General features: G+C 37.9%; 1 protein-coding gene across 1 annotated transcript; it reads left to right on the forward strand.

Moving 5' to 3' along the window:
* Positions 1–6,414: 6,414 nt before the first annotated feature.
* LOC139733558 (dnaJ homolog subfamily C member 11-like) lies at positions 6,415–25,079 on the forward strand. The gene is made up of 15 exons (XM_071644369.1): positions 6,415–6,518; positions 10,193–10,322; positions 11,500–11,672; positions 12,599–12,669; positions 13,306–13,480; positions 14,617–14,684; positions 15,151–15,218; positions 16,769–16,893; positions 18,917–18,999; positions 19,457–19,573; positions 20,501–20,656; positions 21,508–21,577; positions 22,583–22,789; positions 23,622–23,751; positions 25,057–25,079. Exons 1-15 carry the CDS (start codon positions 6,441–6,443, stop codon positions 25,077–25,079), a joined length of 1,674 nt encoding a protein of 557 aa, XP_071500470.1. The 5' UTR covers positions 6,415–6,440.
* Positions 25,080–25,490: the final 411 nt, after the last annotated feature.

Raw genomic sequence — 25,490 nt, forward strand, 5'->3', positions numbered from 1 at the left:
TACTTGATAGAGTCTACATAGTCTTCAAATCGCCTTTCAATGAGGCATGACGAATAAACTCTGCTCTCTGTGCACCATCCACACAATCCGTGTACATTGATTGCTACCAAGATCTTCACGCCACTGACGCCATAACTCCCCCCGTGGAAAATGTACCAACACGCCTGTCAACATAGCAGCACGTTGACTCAGAAACAAGGAGCCGAGATAACTACATCAATTCATAAAATGGCTAAAAACAATCTTACCAAGATATGATTGTAGTGACGAGATGACGGTGTTCAGTATCTCTGTGGCACTGTAAAAGTCATGCACGACAAGCCGAAAGATTTTTTAATCCCGTTTTTTGAAGGAGGTGAAGTACATCTAACGTTACACTCTTGCGTTCCCACTCTACACGTAACGTTCCAGCGCAACACTGGAGTTGTGTATCGTATTTAATACACACGATACACAAAAACGCGACGACGACGCGATGCGATTCTTCTATGCACGCCCTCTATTGTAGTTCTCAGTACGTCGAACGCACAGCTTGCACGCTCTGCTGAGCAAGCGAGAAGTCGCGAGGCTGCTGGAAATAGCTGCGGTTGAATGCACCTTGACGTATCAGTCGCGAATGTCTTTCGCATGACATAATAGAACGCTATTGATAAAAAAGGGGGTGGGTCCTGTATGAAATCGAAACCCTGTGACGAGCAAGACAAATTCTTTATCTTTGAACGGCGCGTAAGTTACTTCCGGTTCGATCATAATATCGACTTTTCTGTGAAGTCATGAACGCTTATGTGCTCCCAAATATGGTGCGGTAAATAATTGGAGTGATTCACTAAAGCAGTTCAAGGATATTATAGGCCTACTAATGTGCTCGCATTGTGTTGACTGTCATAACTGTTGTGATGCGCTGTGTTACGCGGACTTAATTTTTTCGTTTTCTTTGGTTGTTCTTTTTTTTCCCCAGAGTGTTGACTCCGCGATTTTGATTTGTTAGTTTTGTTTGGTCAGGTTTCGATTGTGAATGTTCGAGAAAAACCAAACATTGGTAGACTTTAATGTTCGACTTTGGACTGGTTCACGTACGTTCAACAAATTGAATGCTGCGTCACTCTTAATTTTTTTCGCAGTTATGATTTATGATAATGTGATATGATTACATATTTTATCTCTTTTTCTTTCACTTAAAACAATTTGTTTTGAAGGAAGGGCACGATTATAGAGATCGATTTAAGTATAATATTTTCTTTTATGGAGAAATAGATAGATGAAGACGTTGATCATAATATGAGACATAATCCAATAACTAACGCGGTTTGACAAACTACTTCTACAAATAAATAGAACATAATATATACCTATTTTCGTATAGGGCTGCCGTAATATCCCCAATGTAATCACCAATATTTTGCTCACTAGGTCTATAAAAGTTGCAAAATGAATTAGGCGATTTAGCACCACCAATCCGTGAACAGTGAAATAGTAATTGCAGTGCATATTGCAGATAGCTGAAGATTCAAAGCACTTTACTAATAGTCAACATGATATTCAAGATGCTGTCCATAGTATAAAAAATTCATTATAAAACAAGCAAAGTAGGTCGTTCCAAGAAGGCAAACACAAACTTTGTAATGCAGGCCTTATGATACTTCTTCATTACTCAACATACATATCGAACTTTGTGCATGTTTCCATAATATATATAGCAATGCTATTTTTTTTGTCAAATCTATTGTCGATCATTACTCTAACAGCTGGATATGAAGAGTTTGTTCGCAAAAACCGATAAGTCCATATTTGCCAAATGGAGATATTTGCGATTAAAGGTCAAGAAAAATAAAGAGAATAATAAGAAAAATGTTGCTTATTTTGACCATAACTTCAAAAGTGTACCTTTATATGTAGTGACCATATACTATTTTGTACTTTATGACAGAGATCGTACTTCAAAATCTTCAAAAATCTACTTATCGGTTTTTGCGAACAAACTCTTCATAATTATCATGTTCCCGACAAGTGAGAGAAACGCAGTGGGAAAAAAGGAAGGCCATTAAACTTAGATCACTAGACGAAATATAGGCACCTTTTTTATATTAATGGTGGTTAAAACAAACAGGATCAGCCTTTCAAAATAGCATTACATTATTTTCATTTTATTTATTTCATTTCACTTATTCATCTTTATTTTCAACAACAACGAATATAAGTGTAAAATATATCAAGCAAAAAAAAGCAATATACATATTCTACATAATATCAAAACAAAATAAAACACGCAATAAATACTGTGAAGCCTAGATGCATGATAATAAGTATGTAAATAATGTTATAGTATGGATGGAGTATCGCATTCACAGTTTTGTCATCATCATCATCATTATCATATACGTAAGGAGAGATCGTGACAATCACCGAATGAATTATTCAGACGAGTAGCATTTGACAAGTTTGATTTTGTTTCAAAAAGTTGAACTTGGGCTAATAGACAGGGGAACGGGAGGGGGCTGGAGCTGCTGCTCCGATCTCCATGAATAAATCGGGGGGTGGGGGCGGGGGTCTTGGTAATTTAAAAACAAAAATAAAAGAAAAATTCTTCAAGGGGAATAATTTAACCCATAACATTCCACAGTTTCAGCTGTAAGCTTACTACTTTATTTGCTCTAGTTCCGGAAGTCCATCTCTAACCAGTTTTCAGTTCAGCTCAAATCTATTTCCTATTTTTCTACTTTCTCATTGATGAGATTACAAAATGATTGACAGTAAAACAAGAAGACAAAATATATGAAGGGTTTGTTTGCAAAAACCGATAAGTCCATTTTTGAAGATTTTGAAGTACGATCTCTGTCATATATAATGTACAAAATGATACCTTTCAGATGATATATTGGTCACTACATAAAAAGGTATATTTTTGAAGTTATGGTCAAAAGAAGCAAAATTTTTCTTATTATTCTCTTTATTTTTCTTGACCTTTAATCGCACACATCTCCATTTGACAAATATGGACTTATCGGTTTTTGCAAACAAACTCTTCATATATACATTTTCCATTAATGTTATTCCTGAGAGAATGGACGAGTTGAAACGTGATAAAAGTTTTTAACTTTAATGATTATCCTCTCTCTTTTATGACTTATAAGCCTATGTATATATAGGGATATGGATATTAGAATAATATCATATACTCAGTAGTAAATACAACATATCACACACGAGGCAACACATCTCATGTTTTTCGTGTTTGAGTTATGCCTTTATATTTTAGTAGATGTCTGGCATTAACTCATATGCTTTGATCTTTAGTCATCGATCTTTAGTTCTATTGTCTTGTATAATTAAACGTTTTTAGAGCGTTCTTGTTGCCCCAAATAATCTGCGAGGGATCACGTTATGGAAATGCTTGATTTAAGAACAGAAAAAAAAAATTAAGAGTTTGTTCGCAAAAACCGATAAGTCCATATTTGCCAAATGGAGATATTTGCAATTAAAGGTCAAGAAAAATAAAGAGAATAATATGAAAATTTTTGCTTCTTTTGACCATAACTTCAAAAATGTACCTTTATATGTAGTGACCAATATATCATTCAAAAGGTATTATTTTGTACATTATGACAGAAATCGTACTTCAAAATCTTCAAAAATGGACTTATCGGTTTTTGCAAACAAACCCTTTATATTTTAGTAGATGTCTGGCATTAACTCATATGCTTTGATCTTTAGTCATCGATCTTCAGTTCTATTGTCTTGTATAATTAAACGTTTTTAGAGCGTTCTTGTTGCCCCAAATAATCTGCGAGGGATCACGTTATGGAAATGCTTGATTTAAGAAAAGAAAAAAAATGTTCTACGAAAGGAATTGGATTGATCGGTAATTAGGATAGTGACGACGATGATGAGAATAGGAAGATAACAATAATATGAATATATTGATAATGACAAAAATGATGATGGCAATAATAATGATAATTATCATAAAAAGACGAACTAGAAGAGGGGAAAGGGAAGAGAAGAAAAAGAAGAGGAGAATGGACAAAGGCAATGGGCAACGCACCGGGTCAGACAGTCCTTCAAGGTGTTCATATATTGGACGTAATAACCAGAGCACTATTATAAAATATCTAGGAAAATCTCTTTCTGCATAAAACTCGTATCTCAATGTCAGTTTTGTGGTTGTGCCCATGGCTTTCTTTCTTTCTTTTTGTATGCAACGACCTACAGCTACAGCTGCATGCTACTTGTTACGGAGCAACCCTGCGCAACTGATTATAATGACGCTTACTCGTACTTGGTACTTGGTAGTGATCCTCCAAAAGACCCCAAGCGGAGTTTAAACTGGAGTACAGTTTGAGAAAATATGATTTGAAACCATGGTCTTAAAAGTAGTTGAATTAACTTGAGAGATTGCACATTGAGGAAGGCTATTCCATGTCCTTGTGGTTCGAGGGAAGAAGGAATTCCTGTAGGGCCTACATAATATTATCTGTGTTGTTAGTTGGTACCTCGAACTGATTTGAATGCCCCCGCCTACTTCGATCTGGTTTAGGGCAAATATGGTCTGTGTGATGTATGTCGATTTCCTTATGGAGCATCTTATAAAAACAGGATAAGCAATGTATTTCCCGTCTGTGTCGGAGTGAGTTCCAGTTTTAGTGAACTAAGCAGCTGGGTGACACTTTGCTTCTTGGTCGTACAATGTATGTGCTTGTAACAAAACGAGCAGCCCGTCTTTGGACTTGTTCGATGGAGGAATATTCTTGTTTGTGTATGGGTCCCAAGCAGCGGTAGCATAATCAAGGTGAGGACGGACAAGGGTTAAATATAACTTTTCCTTCACAGATGTTGAACAGTTGGAAAAATCTCGTCTGAGGAAGTTTAAGACAGTCGATGCTTTCGTTGTTGCATGGTGAGTCTGGCTGTTCCAGCGCAAATCGTTTTTAATATGAATGCCGAGATATTTAACTTGTTTAGACTCTTCAAGGGTGATGCCGAGAATGTTGTGTGATATACTCCCTGGAGCTCTTTTCCTGGGTCCCGTTGCATAAAACTTTGTTAGCAAACTCAAAAAATTCAGGTTGGGATTTGCCAAACCTGAATTTTTCAAGGTTGCTAATCTAAGAATGTAAAATAAGTTGCATAAAAACTCTGGTTGGGAGCTTCCAACCGGAATTTTGTGATTTCAACCGGAAAAAAAAATCTGGTTGGAGTTTGGATGCAACAGGCCCCTGGTGACACGCATTGATTCACAGAGGGATTAAATTTCATACCCCACCGGTGTGACCATTGTACCAATGTATTAATGTCATCTTAGAGGGCATTTTCGTTGTCATTTGATTTATTTGGCGATACAACAAACAGTCATCAGCAAATAACCTCGTAGTTGATTGTTGATTATTACGGAGCCTGTAAATAGAATTGAATGTTTAAAGGAGATGGCCTACAAGAAAGAAAAAAGTGAACTTGACTTTGCCATCCTTTCGCACAATTCATCGCTTAAAAAGAATGTTTTGGAAGAAACAAACATTATATATAGGCCCTAATGGGAGATCAACCAGTCCCAGCTTACATAAGCAAACATGGTTTGTTTAGCTGCGTGCAGAACCAAAGTTTTATACATGGAGTTCCAAGTGGCTGTAATTATTATTCAAACAGTAAGGTTGTCAGATTTCTGTTGATGTATGAAAGAATTCCTCAGGTGCACTTGTGCCTTTGATGATGGATGTTCCAGGCCGCCGTCTTGCTGAGCGATCTGATGAAGATTCATCCATTGAACGTTATCATAATGTTGGCCATATTTTGCTTATTTATCTATTAAATGAAATGAAATTTCGCTTAATGATAAGCCATGTAAAACAAAAGTCAATTCCGTTCAGAAATTTGCGCAAAAGTAAATCAAAGCTGTATTATGTGAAAATGTTTAAAACTGTACCATCCTGGAAAGCATGGTTTTATCACTTTTCCACTTAATTTCCACATGGAATAATCTTTAAGTATAATTCTTTATTGATAGATAAGTTATATCAGATTAGTACCTGGGTATGCCCAGTCGAGTGATTTTCATCTTCATTTCGGCATTTTTTGCTCAATTAAGTAAAGTGAATTGAAATTGAATTGAATTTCTATTCACGCATCGTGTCTGTACCACCTATACCTTTTATAAGAAGGGATAGCGAAAAGTAATTACCATCACAAAGTCTTCCTTTGAAAGCGGCTGGTGATTATGCAATGAGACAAGAGTCAATTGTCTTCGTATCTGCGGGGCAGATCCTGTTTGGCTCATGCTTTAAATATTGTTGAGCGGCGGCTTCGAACATGGGATCAAAGGGAATAACTCTGTAAAGTAATGTTGTTACTCCATCTCTTCAACCTCCTTGGCAGAACTTACGCAATATTTTTCCTATTTTTCACCACTAGAGGGAGCTAGAGCATTCCAAGACCACGCTGAATTCAAAATGGCAGCGCCCATTGAAGAAGACGAAGGGCCGGCTCCTTCCGATGACTTCTACGCAATCTTGAACGTCCGAAGAGAGGTACGGCTGCAATTTTTTTTTTTTGAAATAACTCCTGTTGTACTTCTGCTCTACATTATTATCTCATTTTAACCCTATTGTTTCCAATGAACTTTTCAAACGGTCAGTAAATGATGATGCCATTGAATGCCGTTCCTGGCCAAATTATAACCACTGCGATGCCGCCCGCCCGGCCGTGTGTTGGCGCGTGTTCCGCGAGACCGGCTAGCTAACTAGCTGCTTGGGTGATAGCCCGACACCGTTTACATTGACATTGCATCATCATCTTGAAGATGAAAATTTAACAGTCAGGCTTTTCATTCTTGCTAGCATGCGCCATGGATATTAAATTATCATGTACTACCATGTATGTAGCTTCACGTTCGCGTTCTCCTCTTGTTGACTTGTAAACAAACCAGGCCAGGGCAGGGGCCATATTCTGAGGGCTTATTAAGTGTCTTATTAGCACTTCAAGGACAAGTTCACCTTCATATACATGTGGTTTGTGTGAAGGCAACAATGTTAGTAGAACATATAAGTGAAAGTTTGGGGAAAATCCGACACTCCGTTCAAAAGTTATGAATTTTTAAAATATCTGTGCAATCACTGCTGGAGGAGAAGACTACTACAGTGTATGATGTCACATGCGTACAACGATACAAATACTATTACAAGGAAAATAAAAAGAGAATTTCACAAAACTTGACTTTTTGAATAAAGTGCACATTTCCTGGACTTGTTACTGACTTATGTTAGGGTAATATTATTCCCCCTGACTTCTGAAAGAGAGAAGTCGAGTGTTCTTTTGTTATTTGAGAAAAGTGAGAATATATTGAATTTTCTTTATACTTTCTTTATATAGTTGTACTCATATGACTTCACAAGCTATAGTAGTCTTCTCATCCAGCCGTGACTGAGCAGAAACTTCAAAAATTCATAACTTTTGAATAGATTGTCCGATTTTCCGTAAACTCTCATTGATGTGTTCTACTAATATTGCTGCATTCACTCAACCCACATGTCTATGAAGGTGAACTTGTCCTTTAATTACCAAATTGGTATTCTGAGAGCTTAATTAAGTAGGGGTTTATTGACTACCATGACAACACGCATTTTGGCGGGAAAGTCTTACGCGCTTGCGCTTATCAATGGGCGTACACCTCTGAGAGGACTTAATCACAGAGTTAATTACAAATCGGTATTCTGAGTGTGTAATTAAGTATGAAAGTTAATGGAAAACTTAATGATACCAAACTTCAAAGAGTGTCATTATACTCCGATATCACACATTTTATTCACAGAGCTTTTTCTCGGCCACAACGATGCTTACCGTCTTCGGTAACCGAGGAGCGGTTGAGTCTTTGTCTCTTGTTGTCATGGTATCCGTAGAATTCAGAGAAAAAAAGAAATATAGGCGATCTTCTGGGAATTTTGTCATTTTATGTGAGCTCTTCGCGTGCGTAGGTGAAGGGTTGTAGTCAAAGACCGAAGTGCGCGCATGGAGCTCTTGCGTTGGAAATACAGGGGGTGCGTGGAGGAGTGCGCATTGAGGGCATATTTGTGCGCGTGATCATCGTTTCGGCTTCTAACAACGCTTCTGATTGGATAGAATAACAATTAGATGGGAGGAACCTAAGATAGTTGTAGGGAACTTAATCATACCTTAATTACGTCCTCAGAATACCACCCCAGCATTTCAGATTAGAGATCTTTGTTAGACACCCTATCATATTTGCAAATTGTAGCATAAATTTACTCATGTGGTAGTATAGACATCCCCTCTAAATCGAAATTAAATGATAACTTGCATTCTTTTATTTTTGTAATGTGTTGCGTGTTATCAAAATTTTAATGCACTGGAATGGATGCTACAGAAAATCTAACTTCAACCAGCCCAACGCAAAGTTCTGACAATAGAGTGCCCTGGTATTGCCTGGGTGGGCCGTGGGGTTACAAGAAATCATGCTCAGCACTCAACAGCATACAGCAATGATTGAAAGAATGTGTTTGTCTGTGTGTGTGTGTGTGTGTGTTTTATTTATTTTTGTGTGTGTGTGTTTTTTATCTATTTATTTTTTTGGTGTTTTTTATTTATTTAAATTTTTATCTCAAGAATGATTTGATTACGTACACAGCCGGTATAAACTGTAACATTGACCATGAAATATATTGAATAGTCTATTATAGAAAATAGATAGACTTATAGTCTATTATGTACACTATTGTTGACAATGTGCAATGAATTTCACAGTGCATTTATTATGCTTTTAGTTCCAGATGCTTTGTGGCTAGAGTTCTACACTTCCTTCAGTTCAGCTATCCGACAATTTGATATGTTTTGTTAAATACATTTGTACCTGCAGCTTTATTCGCAATTTCATTAGAAACATTAGAAATGACTGGATCTGCCAATTTTAACTAATCACTGCATATGTTCAGGATTACAATACATACAACAGTAATATCATACAAAGAATTACATTAGCAGTCTAATTAGATATAAATTTCTAGATACGTTCTGCTAGACCTAGATACTGTATACTTATAAACTCAGAATTGATCATTTGCAAGAATTCAGTAATGCTCTGACTGAAATTTTGAGAAGCTGTGATGGTAATGTTCTTATCAAATGCAAGTAATTTTCAAGAATGTGAATATTTTTGTATTCAATGTTATTGGTTGACCATCAATAGGAAATCATGTCATGCCTTTCTAACCCATCTAACAGAAGTTGTTAGTTTCAAAAGAAAAACAAATGACATACAGTACAGAAAATCAGATATTGGCTGCACAGACTTACAATTGTTCCCAGACATAGGCCTCCTGTACACTAATACATTTTAAAATTAAACATTATAGTTAAAGCAAATCTGTTATTTCAATAAAGTGTTTTTGGTTTTTATCTGATGATCCTATTACAATTATTTTGATGGTAGGCCTACTAATACATTAAAGGACAAGTTCACCTTCATAGACATGTGGGTTGAGTGAATGCAGCAATATTAGTAGAACACTTCAGTGAGATTTTGAGGAAAATTGGACAACCCGTTCAAAAGTTATGAATTTTTGAAGTTTCTGCTCAGTCATGGCTGGATGAAAAGACTACTATAGCTTGTGATGTCATATGAGTACAACTTTATAAAGAAAGTATAAAGAAAATTCAAAATATTCTCACTTTTCTCACATAATAAAAGAACACTCGACTTCTCTCTTTCAGATGTCAGGGGAAATAATATTACCCCTAACATAAGTCAGTAACATGTCGAAGATATGTGCACTTTATTCAAAAAGTCAAGTTTTGTGAAATTCTCTTTTTATTTTCCTTATATTGTTGTACGCATGTGACATCATACACTGTAGTAGTCTTCTCCTCCAGCAGTGATTGCACAGATACTTTAAAAATTCTTAACTTTTGAACGGATTGTCAGATTTTCCCCAAACTTTCACTGATGTGTTCTACTAATATTGTTGCCTTCACTCAATCCACATGTATATGAAGGTGGACTTGTCCTTTAAATCACCATGTCAGTTGATCTTCCATCTGAGCTTTAATCAAATATGAAAATGATCCAATTTAGGCAAATCAAACTCCAAATTTACAGCTTTCAAATGCAAAGCTAATTGCACATTGCATCTCTGATCATGAGTATTGAAGAATTTGTTGTTCATCTCCATGGTAACAAACATCTTTGCAGGCCTCACAGGATGAGCTGAAAACGGCGTACCGTCGGATGTGCATGCTGTACCATCCAGACAAACATGGACAGACGGCAGACAAGTCCTCGGCAGAGACCATCTTTAACAATGTACAGCAGGCCTATGAAGGTAATCTACAGTATGTCCCCCCAAAAAGTTACAATCGGATATTCGCATTGATAACTCCCAATATGATTTAACTGTCCAAATGCTACTTTAGGGTCATAAAATATAACATCTTAGCTCTTATTTTGCAGAAAATCCCATTCAATTTGGTTATAAGCAGTCACAGAGAAATATGGACTATTGTAAAGCATGTCATAAGTCTGATTCTTCCAAGTTTAGCACTTGGATGCTCTTGGAACTGCATATTAATGTGTGAACACAATAGCCAGAACTTGGAGGGAAGGGATTCTTGACATGCTCTACAAAAGTCCTCATTTCTCTTTGACCACTGAAGCACATCGAATGGAGTTTTCTGTGAGATGTGGGCAATGAGTTGTTGTTTCACACCCTAGAATTGTATTTGGATTGATTTACTATTTTTAAAGTTATCATTGCAGAGGGTCCTGTCGTAATTTTTTTTTTTTTTTTGGGGGGGGGGAGGGGGTTGGACATACGGTACAGAGGCTCTTCCCAACAGAATGGGTGTACAACTGCTTAAAATTCATTTTGGGGAAGTTTGCAGTGATGAGTGGTTATCTTCTGTGATCATGCTCTTTTCTGAATAAATCCTACAAGAAAGAAAGAGAAAGAAAAAAAAAGGTGTATTTGCATGAAAGTATGCCTGTATGGCAATACAGTGTATCTGTGCAAGAGTGGACAACGAATGCATCTTGCAGTGAACACAAGTTTGCATCAGATTTCAATGTAGTGTGATCATTCACTATCTAGAATATTTAGGATATTGTGAGCTTGAATAAAAAGTTTGCAAATTTGGTGGCAAATTGCCAATCATTGGAAACTGTCAAATCAATGAATAGTTCGTCACAGTAGTAATATTTCAAGACAAAGTGTGCATGTTAATGTTTGTGCACCGAAAAGGCAGTCCCATCTGCACTCTTTAATTTTTTCGACAGAAAATAGAGGAATATGTTAATATGTTTAGCAGAAGGGCTATTTTTTATCCACAGTCACAATACTGCAAGGGATACTATGCACCAACCATTTTTTTCTTGCATATCAATCATAAGAATTAATGGACTGGCTTCTAAAGTCACTGATATCTTTGCCAGTCAAATAATTGCAGCTGTTATTCTGCACGCATGGCCTGATGGCTACATCTCTACTCTATCCTATTGCGCAGTTCTTAGCGATCCATCCAAAAGAGCAATCTATGACGTGTACGGGAAGAAAGGCCTGGAGGCAGAATGGGAGCTGGTCCCTAAGATGAGATCCGCCCAAGAGATCCGCGAGGAGTACGAGAGACTTGCCAAGGAGCGAGAAGAGAGGAGACTTCAGCAGAGTACCAACCCTAGGGTAGGCTTGCTACCTTCCCCTCATCCATAGATCTGACTATCACCCCATCCATCTATCCATCTATTTCTGTTTCCTCTCCATCTCTCACTCTATGCCTGTCTTCCCGTCCATGTATCGCTATTTCTCTTTATCTGTATACACATCTTTTTTCTACCTTTGTATCTTTCTGTCAATTTCTTTATTCATCTTTCTATCTTTATATATCTATCTATATCTACAGTCATTGTTGCTCAAGTTGACCTCACATAAGTCGCATAATCGTCCAAGTCGAAGGTCTTTGCATGTCCTCTTCTCTTTATAAATTTTATTGATTTAAATCCCTCATGAGTCAAATTTTCCATTGGTGAATTTGCAGCTATTTCTCTATTCTGAATAGATTAGACTGTATTCACTATCTTTTCGTCATTCTGTGTGTATATCCATTTATCTATCTGTCTGTCTGTTTATCTGTCTGTCCGTTCACATACATTTGCATTGTAACACTAATGGTTTAATGACTCTTGTTCCATATGTTTGCAGAACATACAATGTTTATATGTGATGTCGGCAACTGAAGAATTGATTTGTGAAAAGGAAAACTTCATAAGATTTGTGAATTCCATTGGTGTAGTCCTAATATTCTCTGCGTGTGATTGACTGCTGTTTGCCAATTATAAGATCACTTTTTTTTTCCACCAAAGGAAAGCCCCACTCACTACTGCTATGTGAAAGAGAGCCAAAATATGCAAATATGATGATGATGTAGATATTTGTAATGGTCATGGAAATGAGTGATGATAATGATGATGATGATGATGATGATGAAAATGATGTTCAAAGCAATTGTTTAGTAAAGTTTTAGTGAAGCTTTACAGACAGAGGTGATCACCAAAGAAGCTTTTTTTGAGACAGTCATAATCCTTTTTCAAGATTATTTTTCTTTTCAGGGTGTTATCAGCGTTGGTATAGATGCCACTGACGTGTTTGACCACTATGAAGGATACGAAGAGGAGTTAGGGTAAGAATCTAACTTCTTTTTCTGTCCCAAAGTGATTGTTCATTTTGCATCATTTTTCTAGTCTGTAGTCGTAGTTAGGTGGCCTGCTAAATTTTCACACCATTCAACATTTTGTTGTAGTATGACTGGTTTATGCCAAATTAAAGTATTATTATCAGTATTGTTGTTGTTGTTGTTGTTTTTTTTTTTTGGGGGGGGGGGGGTGATGTGGGTATGACAAGTGTTCTCAAGAATTTTCTGCCATTTTCTGTCAGTTATACCAGGGTCTTTCAGGTACTGTGAATATGTATGTTAGTATTGTACATGGCACGCACGATTGTGTTTTAAAATCCTCCTCATACATACTGTAAAACGAGATATGTTCGCGTGCATTTTGATTTAGCGAATTTGGCGAGCGCCAGGATTCGCGAAATTAAAATGCATGTGAAAGTTCTCGTCTACACTATATGCATAGAACGCCAGTGGCAATTCGAGGAAATTTCATGCCGCGAAAAAGGCCATTGGCTCCAATTGGCGAAAATTTCATGCCACGAATTTATCTTGTTTTACAGTATTCTCAAGCAGCATTAGATGGAATCAGATTTTAGAAAATGCATGAAAGCAATCTCTTTGTTATGTCTGCTTGTTTTCTTCCAGTGGCCTCCCTCTAGTAGAAGTGAAAAACATGTCCATTGCCCAATCCTTGGATACACCTCTCACAACCTCTGACACAGCCACGTTCTCAGGGAACCTGCTCACTCAGAACGGGAACGGGACCGGGAATTTTTCTGTGTCCCTCCGGAGGGTGACGTCACCTCAGGCGTGGGGGGAGGTGAGACACTTTCAGGTTCTTTGGTTAAAGGTACAGTTTAGCATTGGGAGCAATGCTTTAAAAAATGTTCGAGTTATCACATTTGATGCAAATGTGTCATTGAGTTGTATCACAAAACATCCTACCATATAAAGAATTTTGCAATAAAGCCTAAAATATAAGGAGATATCACTATTTTTCTCGATAAACCGTAACTGCAGACGGTTTATTCTAAAAACAATTTTATCATAACCATTGTTCACATTTTGTATATTTAACAATACTTGACATTGAATATACTGATTAACATTTTTACAATGGATGTTTCTATCCCTAACTCATATTTTAGAACAATTTTGAAGCACTAAAGCTGGATTGTATTTCATGTATATATGGTAAATAATGCCTTTCATTTGGAAACATGTTTGGTCCTTTTGCTAAAACACGCACACAGTAAAAACAATTGACCCAAATCATCTTATAAGTTAGAAATATTAAGCAGTAAAATTGTTATGTCCATAAGAAGATGGGGGAAGGGGTGGGCATGTGGGGGGGGGGGGGGGGGAGGTGAGGGATGGGGATGGGCGGAGCATGCACTAAGCACTTGGCTCCTTCATTTATATAATATGACCAATGCAATAGAGATGTTTGAAACACACTTTGGCGATTTGGAACACCAAATGTATCTGTTCTCAAGAGGTGATTCTAGTATGTGCTGATCTGATGCAAGATAAATACACACTCAAGAATAGTTCTTCATTAATTAGAGCTAAAGGCACAGTCCTTTAAACTCTCCTTGGTTCATATCATTGTAAACTTTGATTCTCTCTGTCTCTAATGATTATTGACTCTCCTAATTTTGAAAACCTTTTGTGGTTCACATGATACATATTCCATGTCCAACACAGCCATGGCTTCTAAACGTGTTGTTATTAAAGTTACATGTAAATAAAGTTACCAAGAATATCTGAATAATAATGCGGTTCACTGGTGTCAACTGTTGCCATTAATGAATACCAACTGCAGCAATTAGCTGTTATCGATGTTGGTTGATAGTTTGGTTAACTTTAAACACAGCATCCAATCTTTGCTCTGATTCCACTTTTATGTCACTATAATGTATAATCGTGTTACATATATCATTCTTTTCACTCCAGTTCCAAATCTCAGGTGGCAATGGCCCTTCATTTGTCATGAAGTATTTCAGGAATATATCAAAGAGAAGGTAAGATTGGTCCAGATTTGACTTTGTGTCAGGATTGTGATTGATTTGAGATCAGAGATATACCCGGGCCCGATCTTGTTATTTTTTGCAATGATTGAAAGTTAGTGTGATATGTTTAAAAATGTTGTGAGCAACCCGTGGTGGGAAAATGCTATATTGAAAAGCAACCAAAATCATTATTGTTGAATCCTGGGTACAAGGTGTACGTATATCAATTTTTGGCAGCCATCTTGTCTCAAAATCCTCAAGGATTCAAGAGTTGCATTGTCCAGATTCGGATTCAGCACCTTCGAAATAGGGTGAAACTGTAAAAAAACACTGGGTGATCAAGAAAACAAGGTTGACACAGACTATATTTAACTTATTCTCCCATCTTGTAAAGCTAGACTGCTGTTAAGGACTTTGCATCGCCTGTCAATTAATGATTTTGATTATTTGTGTTCTTTCTTCGCTCTCATTTCTTCAGCTTTGCCTCATGCTCAGGGTTATTCCAGGTCACTCCTCAAGGCATGGTTGCCCCCGGCCTTGTGATTGGTATGTCATGACCAGTTTTCACTGATGGATGTTGTCATTCATGCAGTCTATGTAAAAATGTTTGCGATTCTAAATGATAGAGGAATAAGAACGCAAAAAAAAAAAACGGCTAATGGACACATTTGTGTAATGGTTACAATGCACAGATCAGGATTTGGCTTGCTCTTGGGACTTCTGGAAGGAGAGTGATGTTTAAATTTTTTGAGGAGTTTTGCATTGTCGTATATTTTTGCAAGGCTTAATATGAATTATGAGCACCTTAGAGGGATGGTATAGTATTGGTGGAGATGAAGATTGGGCTGTTAACTTTTTGCGAGATACTAAGAAACCACTTATGAAATAGTACAGAGCATGCCATTCTAAGAGGAATTCAAAGTTTATTTAATGAAAATCGGTTTTGGAATGGCTGAGACATCCCAAAACAAAGTAAAACAAAGCGATCGTAACCAAAGGTGGGTTCCACCTTTTATTAGGATTGCTCTGTTTTGGATACAGTATCTCAGCCATTTCAAAGCCAACTTTTATCAAGTAAACATTGAATTCCTCTTGGAATTACATACTCTTTCACATTTCATAAGAGGTTTCTCATTATCTCAACAAAAGATGTTAGAAACCTAAAGTTAAATCTCTACCAAAACTACACAATCCCTTTAAAGGATATTATAGTCATATGATGAAAGCTGCCAAACTGAACATCATGCTTGATTTACGGACATGCAAACAAGCATTCACTTTAGTTCCTTGATTTGAACATCCATTTCTTTTTTTTTCTTCTTTTTTTTTTGGCTCAAACTGTCACTTATTTGTTGCTTCTATTTCACCACTCATATTTCAGCTCAATTCAGTAATCAATTGATTACTGTCATACCATGTGCACATGCGCAAGCTGCTGGTGCATTTTTAGGGACATGTGACCATCTAACTACAGTCATCCTTGCCTGAGTCGAATCTATTTGGACTGAAGAAATAACCTCAACTCTGAGAAAATTTGAATTATGAGGGATCAAAATCAATAGAACATTAACGAGATGAGGACTTGAACAGACCTTTAACTTATGTGAGGTCAACTTTAGCAAGGTTTACTGTTTGTTCATAGGATTACACCCATGTCATGTCATGTCCATGAGGGTATTTATCAGCATGTACATTGTAGCATTCATGTAACACTGATTCAGTTAGATACATGTATTGTGCGCAGGTTGCGCCCTCTGCTATAAATTTTGCTTTCCTCAGGGTCCCGTCCCTCACAGATATGATTTTGTGACATGCATAGATTTGTATTTAAGCAGAGAAAACAAAATGTGATTATCAAAACGAAACATAGATTAAACAGTGCTCAAGTATGTACGCTCATGATTTCTTTTATCATGGCTACTACTAAAACACTGATCAATTCAGTGCTTATTTACGTCGATGTAGGGCAATTTGTCAATCAGTTGCAATGAAAGCATCTCGACGGAAGAATGTCATGAATTTGAAAAAAAAAAAAAAAAAAAAGACAGAAAGTGAATGCAAATCTTTTATTAATTGGGTCTCTGGTTTATCTCTAGTGGGAGCCAGACAGCTTGACCGACACACCATGGGCTACCTGACGTGGAAGGCTGGACTCCAGTCCTCCATGACGTCCATGGTGGTCAGAGACACAAAGGACAGCCACCTGTCTTGCCAGCTTCAGGTAGGCAGGAGAGAATATTGGAAGAGGTTGGTAGGAGGAATGAAAAGTGATGCCTTCCCACCAGTAGGAGGAGGTTGGTAGGAGGAATGAAAAGTGATGCCTTCCCACCAGTAGGAAGAGGTTAGTAGGCGGAATGAAAAGGTGATGCCTTCCTAACAGTCGGAAGAGGTTGGTAGGAAGAATGAAAAGTGATGCCTTCCTACCAGTTGGAAGATGTTGGTAGGAGGAATAAAAAGTGATGCCTTCCTACCAGTAGGAAGAGGTTGCTAGGAGGAATGAAAAGTGATGCCTTCCTACCAGTAGTAAGAGGTTGGTAGGAGGAATGAAAAGTGATGCCTTCCTACCAGTAGTAAGAGGTTGGTAGGAGGAATGAAAAGTGATGCCTTCCTACCAGTTGGAAGAGGTTGGTAGGAGGAATGAAAAGAGATGCTTTCCTTCCAGTAGGAAGAGGTTGGTAGGAGGAATGAAAAGTGATGCCTTCCTACTGGAAAAAAAGTGGATTTCTATGAGATTTGATGCCTTCCTTTTGGTAGGAGGTTGGTAGGAGGAATGATATGTGATGCCTTCCTTCTTGTAGGAAGTAGTAGGAGGAAGATGATAGGAGGGCATAAAGTGACGCCTTTGTACCAGCAGGGAGAGGTTGGTAGGAGGACAGAAAAAAAGATGACTTTTAAGTGGAATGAAGAGATTTTGTTTTAGCAGGAAAAAGAGGTGCCTGCCTACTGGTAGGAGAGGGTTTGTAGGAGGAGAGAGAAATGATGGCTTCCTACTGATGGAGGAGGAGGGTTGGAGGAGAGATGAATGATACCGTGTGGTAGGGAGATTGGTAGGAGGAGAGAGAAAATGATGCCTTCCTTCAGGTAGGAGGAGGTTGATTGGAGGAGAGAGAAGTGATGCTTTTCTACCAGTAGGAGTTTGGTAGGAGGAGAGAAAAAAAAATAATGCCCTCCTACAGGAATTAAGAGATTTGTATTTTGGGAGAGAAGTGATGCTCTCCTACTGGTAGGAGGAGAGATAAACTATGCCTACCTGCCGATAGGAGGAGATTGGAAAGTCTGTAGGAGGAGAGAGAAGGGATACCTTCTTACTGGTATGAGGAGGTTGGTAGAAGGATAAATTTGTCCATTGGGGGAAACAGAGGAGAGGGAATTGTCAATCTTCAACTGATTGGATTTTAAAAGGTTATTGCTTATTGTAGCTGAACGGCATATAAAATGGAATAAAGAACAAAAGAAAGCAATGAAAATTCAAATTGTATTTAGCCCCAAAGAGGAGACACGATCCCCCAAGATCATCAGCAACAATGGCAACAACAAATTGAAGCAAGCAAACAAGCAAAACATTGACAAAGCAGATCTAGTAAGAAAACATAACACACAAAGCTCAGATGTAATATGGAGAATTCATTGGATGTTTGTCTAATTTTAAGAGGGAATCAATTGAAGACCTGAATATAAGAACGACCCAAGTCCAATTTTTGGCCAAATTCAGTTTGACATGGGAAATTGTAGCTTATGCAAGGACTCATCTTGTGTATAAATGATAAATCCTAATTACCCCCGGAAGTGCCTGAAATGAATGAGTTAAATCTTATATTAATGTAAGAATGAAGGACGTGGGTCATTCTTACATTCATATAATAGCGCCCTCTCTCATCCTTCTCTCATCTCTATAGCAGAATATCATGTGTATGAATCAAAGAACGACCCAAGTCCACCACACAAAATGGCCTCTCCACAATTAATGTAAGTGTTAGTTGTCATGATAATATATGTTTTAATTTGTATATACAATGTTGCCTTCCCATCACAGTTAGATAGAATATTATTGGACAAATAAAAAAGATATAAAGTTTTTTTTAGTTTACTCAAAATGGTCTTCCATGGACTTGGGTCGTTCTTATATTCATATACTCAATTGTGTGATCATTTCAGAAAAATAATGCCCCCCCCCCTAAAAAAAAAAGAAAGAAAGAAAGAAAAAGAAGCAGCAGTGATATGAATGCATTCTGTTTTCTCTTCAGTTTGGGATACCCAACACCTTTGTGAGTGCCTCGTATACCAGGAAATTCTCCACAGATGAAGCCCGCCTCACTGCCTCCGTTAAGTGAGTACAACTCAATCATCTTTGATCTTGTACAGGACATATTTGATTTCAGAATAGGATGAGTGAAATTGTAAAACTTTTCATGAATGGACTCCAAAAATGTTGAATATATTTACAAAATGCAGTTTGGGATCACTTATTGGATGATCTGATATACGTTGATAAGCAATTCTTCATAAAAAATTTTATTCGTTTTGCTATTGCTGTTTGCTTTCATCAAAGACAGGTAGTTTCTTATTTCAGTTGTTTTGATGTCAAATCATCATGTTTATTAATTGATTAATTAATCTATTTGTTTTTTTTTATCTATCCGTTTATTTGTCTAATTATCTTTATTTCTTTATTCATTAATCTCATTTTTATTTTCCTAATAGAATCAACCAAACTTGTTTGCCTTCATATCACAAGAGTATTTCATAGCTTGTGTTGACCCTCACTCCATGTTGGAATATTTCAGGGTGGGAACATTTGGTATGATGTTGGAGTACGGAGGAGAGAAGAAAGTCTCTAAACACAACCGCCTTGGTGCCAAGATCAGTGTCGGCTATCCGACGGGAGTTTTCCTGCGGCTGCGGTAAGTTCTTTGAAGTGTAATACCAAGTATCAACAGACTGTGATTCTCTTCCATCATGTAGAAGGTGTAAGTTTATGTTGTTTTGCCTTTGATGCAGTCACAGTTATCTTTTGATAATGTTTTATCACTCCGCAATTTGATCTCTCTGCTGCCATGGTGGTGTTTTTGATAAACTAGATTGATTGAATGAATAAACGAATGAATGAATGATATTACGCATGTTGAAAATGATTTATCCTTGTATCATACAGACAGAACTGTGGGTGCACAAGTGATTTTAAAGGACAAGTCCGCCTTCATATACCGGTACATACGGATTGAGTGAATGCAGCAATATTAGCAGAACACATCAGTGAAAGTTTGGACAATCCATTAAAAAATTATGAATTTTTAGAACATTTGTGCAGTCACTGCTGGATGAGGAGACTACTACAGTGTATGATGTCACATGCGTAGAACGATAATAGGGAAAATATAAAGAGAATTTCACAAAATTGTATTTTTAGAAAAAAGAGCACATATATGCATCTTGTCACTGACGTATGTTAAGGGTAATATTATTCCCCCTGCCTTCTGAAAGAGGTAAGCCAAGCATTCTTTTATAATGTGAGAAATGTGAAAATATGTTGAATTTTCTCTATATTTTCTTTATATCGTTCTACACATGAGACATCACAAGCTGTGTAGTCTTCTCATCCAGCAGTGACTGAGCAGAAAGTTCAAAAATTCATAACTTTTAAATGAATTGTCAGATTTTCCTCAAACTTTCACAGATGTGTTGCACTAGCTGGTGTTGCTGCATTGACTCAATCCACATGTCTATGAAGGTTGACTTGTCCTTTAAAAAGAAAAAAGAAAAAAAAAACTCTGCTTATCCAGTTTCAAATCAAAAATTGATTTACATGTGGTTTGGTGTTGTCGATCCAGGGCCCACCGAGCCAACCAAACACTCGTCTTTCCCATCCACCTGTCGCACGATGTCAGTCCCCAGGCCATCTTCTACGGCACAGTGGCCCCCTTGTTGGTATACTGGCTGGTCAAGGTGCTTGTGGTCAACCCTTACCTGCAGCAGCAGAAAGAGAGGTCAGTTTGAACTTGAGAGGTCAGTTTGGACTTGAGCTCTCTGAGAAAAGGCCAAAGTTGAATTGATTGAAGTAATATTTAGTTATGATTGGGATATGACATGACCTTTTTTTCCCCTTGATTTGAATAAAAGTAGCATTTTGTATGAAGAAGAAGATTTTTGAAAAGTTTAGGAAAGTCAGTTTGGATGGTGACTTGTGTCCAAATAGACTTTACTCCATCCCAGGGCACCCAAGAATAACAGTGTCTACATCACTGATTGGGCTACCCCGGGTAAAGAATACTGAATAAATAAATAATTAAAGTTTCTTCGGTCCCAGTGGGCTGAGAATCAGTCTTCCTTGACCATCAGCTTTTCTGCTGTTGCTCAGTACTGTTCATATCAAGTTTGACTGTGCTGAGAAAACCTGTCACCCTGGAAAGATTTGTGTGTGTGAGCTTTACGAAATATTACTGTGGCAAGTCACAAGTTAAACAGACATGCCCCGGTGAGACCGCAATGAGCTATAAAACAGGGAAAATTTCTGTGCAAACTTCAGAGAAATTGACAAATGACTTTCAGTATCCCTCAGTGAGAAGACATTGGCATTACAAGGAACCTGTGGGAGATACAATGGACTCCCATCATAACGAAGTCCTTGGGACCAGCAATTTTCTTTCGTTATATCGAAATTTCATTATAATCGGACAAATAAACAATAAAAAACATAGAGCGGATAATGTTGCGGCCTGATTTTTTACTTCGTTGTAACCGGAATTTCGTTAATATCCATGTTCGTTATAACGGGAGTGCACTGTGAAGGCTTAATAACTGATAGCTTGTATGCGTATTTTGTCTTCTGCTTTTCTAGAGATATTGATGAGCAGAAGAAATCCAACAAAGACGCCATGGAGCAAAAAAAGAGGGAGGCACACGCTGCTGTAAGTAAACTTGATTCACTGAAAGACTCAAGGGAGCCAGTCACTTTAAGCAGAGAAATTTTGGCGTAGTATTTGGCTTCCTTCAGCAAACATCGTGCTTGCATTGATGCCACAGAAAATCTTAAACCTTGTCTGTGCTTTGAGTGCCGAGCGGCACAGAGAACGTCTGTCCAAAGTCCCCAACACAGAAAGAGTTTGGTAGCATCTGTGTTTGATACACAGTCAAGTCTTGTGCAATGATGTATACAAGTTCTTTGAATATTCTTGAAGGCAGTGACACGTCATGCTAAGATAATTGACCAGGCAGATGTGTAGCTATGCAGGGATAGTCAATGGGTCTGTTACAGCTCATTCATACTTATGAATCAGTGGAGGAATGCAAGTGTTAAGAAGGCTCTGTGTAAGAAGTAAGAAGAAATTTGATTGTTTGCAAGCCATTTACTATCAGGTAGTGTTGAACTACAGTTTATTAAAAACCATGTAACACTCAAATGTATGAAATCATAGATCGATGATGCAATTAATACCTGTCCACTGAACACCATAATCTCTTACAAAACAATAGCTACTGCCTATGTGATGAAACTGAGCCTGTGTGAGTAGGCAATTAAAAAGCAATTGAATTTACACTACATTTTGAGTGGATTCACACTCATATTATTATGTATTTGGTTGGTTGCACCAAAGCATTATCTCACACTGCAGTCACAGCTCAGATTTGATGGGAATTTGAACGAGTGAAAGTACTACCAAGTGGTTATGCAATAGTCTCAGCAAGACGACACTTCAGAGTGCTGCCTTGGTCTTATCGAAGGGATATTGCATTGGATGACAGCTGATTTTGGCATTTCCCATTCTTAGAAGACCCAGGGAGTTTTGTGATAAATCCAAGGTCACACATAACTTCTGTAGACCCAAAGAAAACCATGATTCAGATATAATTGGAATCAGAATCTGTGACTGTGTCTGATTATAATCGTTGACTGTTTCTGGTTGAATTCGCAGGTGAGGTTAATGGAGGACATGATGAAAAGAATAGTTGACTTTGAAGAGAGCCGCAATGGACTGATCATCAAAGAAGCCTGGTACGGCAAACTGGTCTCAGCCAACGACATCGGCAGGTCGTCCGCGGAGGGCGACTTCATCGATGTCAAAATCCCACTGCAGTGCCAAGTGAAGGATTCCAAGCTGATACTCACCGATGTCTCAAAGGTCAGTAGTCACTCGACCTTTGACCCTTCAGCACTGCCAACAATCATACTACACAATATGTGCATGATATACAGTGGTAATCCTGTAAGTGTTTTCGGACTGAAGGAGTGCAGATGAAACGTCTCTCGTATTATCCGCAAATACTAGACTTTGTATGAATGCTGCCAGAGAAAGTACACTGCACACCGGTTTAACATTTCATAGTGGCTCCATCTTGGCCAAAACTCTGGTATATATTTAGGTGTAAAAATAATGGCAATGGTCAATTGTGCTAATATGAATTATGCGTACGTCTTTAATAGCTAGCGAACAGAGTCTGAACTTCACACCTCTTTGCCTCTTAGAGTAAGAAAGTCAGGAAGCTAACAGCTACTCCCATTACAGGTGAGTGAAATGAATCCTAATAAAATGATTGGCTGTGAGCTATCACGTGACCAAAGGCCCAAATATATGTGTTACCAGGTGTTTGTGTACTAATGACCGGCACTAGCAACGACTCGGCCACACAATACTGCATTACCCGTTTACCAGGTATGCAGTCAGTTATCTTGGAGCTGGGTGCTGGCCTGTGAGTCTTGGGAAAGTAGCTGCCTTGGAACTTAAATGGTGGCTTCTTTTTATAAAACAAATAATGCACATTCCTGTGTCAGGCATTCGCAAAATTATCCACTCTCCATAACTTTTGAGTGGTCCAAAATTTCACTTAGCTTCTCCTCACGTGTTTTGGACTGTCCCAAAGTGTATTAGGTGGATTATTCTTCCCAATTATCTTTATGTTGAGCATTACATGTATTTCGTTTACTATTAATGTTTGAAACGCTCTTCCCCACAGGTCAGTCTTCCTGGGTTCTACGACCCCTGCATAGGTGAGGAGAAACAGCTGAGGGTGGTGTACGAGTTCCGCCAAGCTCTCCACGAATGCACCGTGGGCGACACCGAACAGCTTAGGATACCGAGGCAATGTGAGTCACAAAGCCTATGACTCCAGTAAAATTGGATATCTTAGCAGTGTTGTAATTTTTGTGCATTTTCCGCAACATATGAAGCACGCATGGAAGTGTTAATTTTTGGCTTGTTATATATAATGTTATTTTATATCTGTGCTTCCGCAGAATTCAAAACATGTGGTCATCTTACTGAGCTGAGTGCAAGAAATAACTTGTGCTAAAATTTCTGCTTTTGCAGTGCTTTTGTGGTAAAGTGCACTCCCATTATAACGAACACAGTTAAAACGAAATTCTGGTTACAACAAAGTGAAAATTCAGGCCACAACATTATCTGCTCTATGTTTTTGATTGATTATTTGTTTGGTTATAGAGGAATTTCAATATAATGAAAGAAGACTGCTGGTCCTGAGGACTTCGTTATAAATAATTGCAGTCCTCTGTACTACTTGTGTTATATTATGCTTGCTGAGAGCTGCTTGACATAGAATACCAAAGTGTGAAGTCATAGTAATTCATTGCTATGGAAACTGGTTCTAAACAGTCTCACATAGCCTACATACGGTTTATCTGTGAACGCAATGTTTTCTAACCATTTTCTTACCCGGTTCCATGCCGCTACCTGGGGGGCGTTTCATGAAGGAACTTGTCGGATAAAATGTCCGACAAGTCAATTACATCCGACAAGTTCAGAGAAATCAGCCAATCAGACTAAAGAATTTCTCAAAACTTGTCGGATATAATTGACTTGTCAGATATTTTATCCGACAAGTTCCTTCATGAAATGCCCCCCCTGAAGCCATGTGCAAAGATATCTTTCTAGAAACTAGCACTAAGCTACAGTGGACCCCCGTTGCAATGAAGTCCTCAGGGACTGTCAATTTTCTTTCGTTTTATCAAAATTTTGTTATAACTGAATAAATAAACAATAAAGATACATAGAGTGGATAATGTTGCGGCCTTAATTTTTCCTTCGATGTAACCGGAATTTCGTCATAACCGTGTTCATTATAACGAGAGTGCACTGTATAGCAAAAGACTGTAAAATCATCACTTCGATACTGTGACGACAAAAATGCTTGACATTGTAGTATATTTCTCTGCTGTGTTGATCTACACCCCTTAACCACCATGGTTCATGTAGATACTCTGCATGTGTGTGATTGAGTATGATCACACAAGATAACATTTTCTTTTGTCCCATGTATTGTGATTTATTTTAGGCTTCTTGTATGTTTAAACAAACATTTTTGTTTGTGATTGTCAGTGACATTAGCACTGATTTATCTTTATCAACCTTTCTCTGTCTGTTTAACTCCGCAGCTCACAAACTAGATCCAAGTTGAAACCTACTTGAAAGATGGGATTATTGAGGGTGCGTGGACAGACCACATGATGACTGCCTGTTGCCTGGAGACACGGCCGTTTTAGTCAAGAAACCTGCCTCATTGCACATGGACCACTCTCATAATGTATTCAAATTGTAGTCATATTCCCACCACGATGCTTGGTTGCGTAGTGACAGCCTGGGGGCATGATGGAGGCTTGCCTGATGTAGCAACAACCCATGTATGCGGTGTGCATTGCCATGGATTTGAATGAAGAGAACTTCATTAGCATGTACCAGGGAATGAAAAGCTACCGACTATGTGTGCCGGGATGAATCATCGTTATATTTGAATACATTATGAAACTTGCTTGTAGTGCTGAACATACATTAATGACATTAACATAGTATTGGATTTCTCTGTCATTTT

This window comes from Diadema antillarum, unplaced genomic scaffold (assembly GCF_040938485.1).
Source record: "Diadema antillarum isolate AM-2024a unplaced genomic scaffold, OU_Dant_1.0 seq00000483_RagTag, whole genome shotgun sequence".
In the NCBI taxonomy this organism is placed as follows: domain Eukaryota; kingdom Metazoa; phylum Echinodermata; class Echinoidea; order Diadematoida; family Diadematidae; genus Diadema; species Diadema antillarum.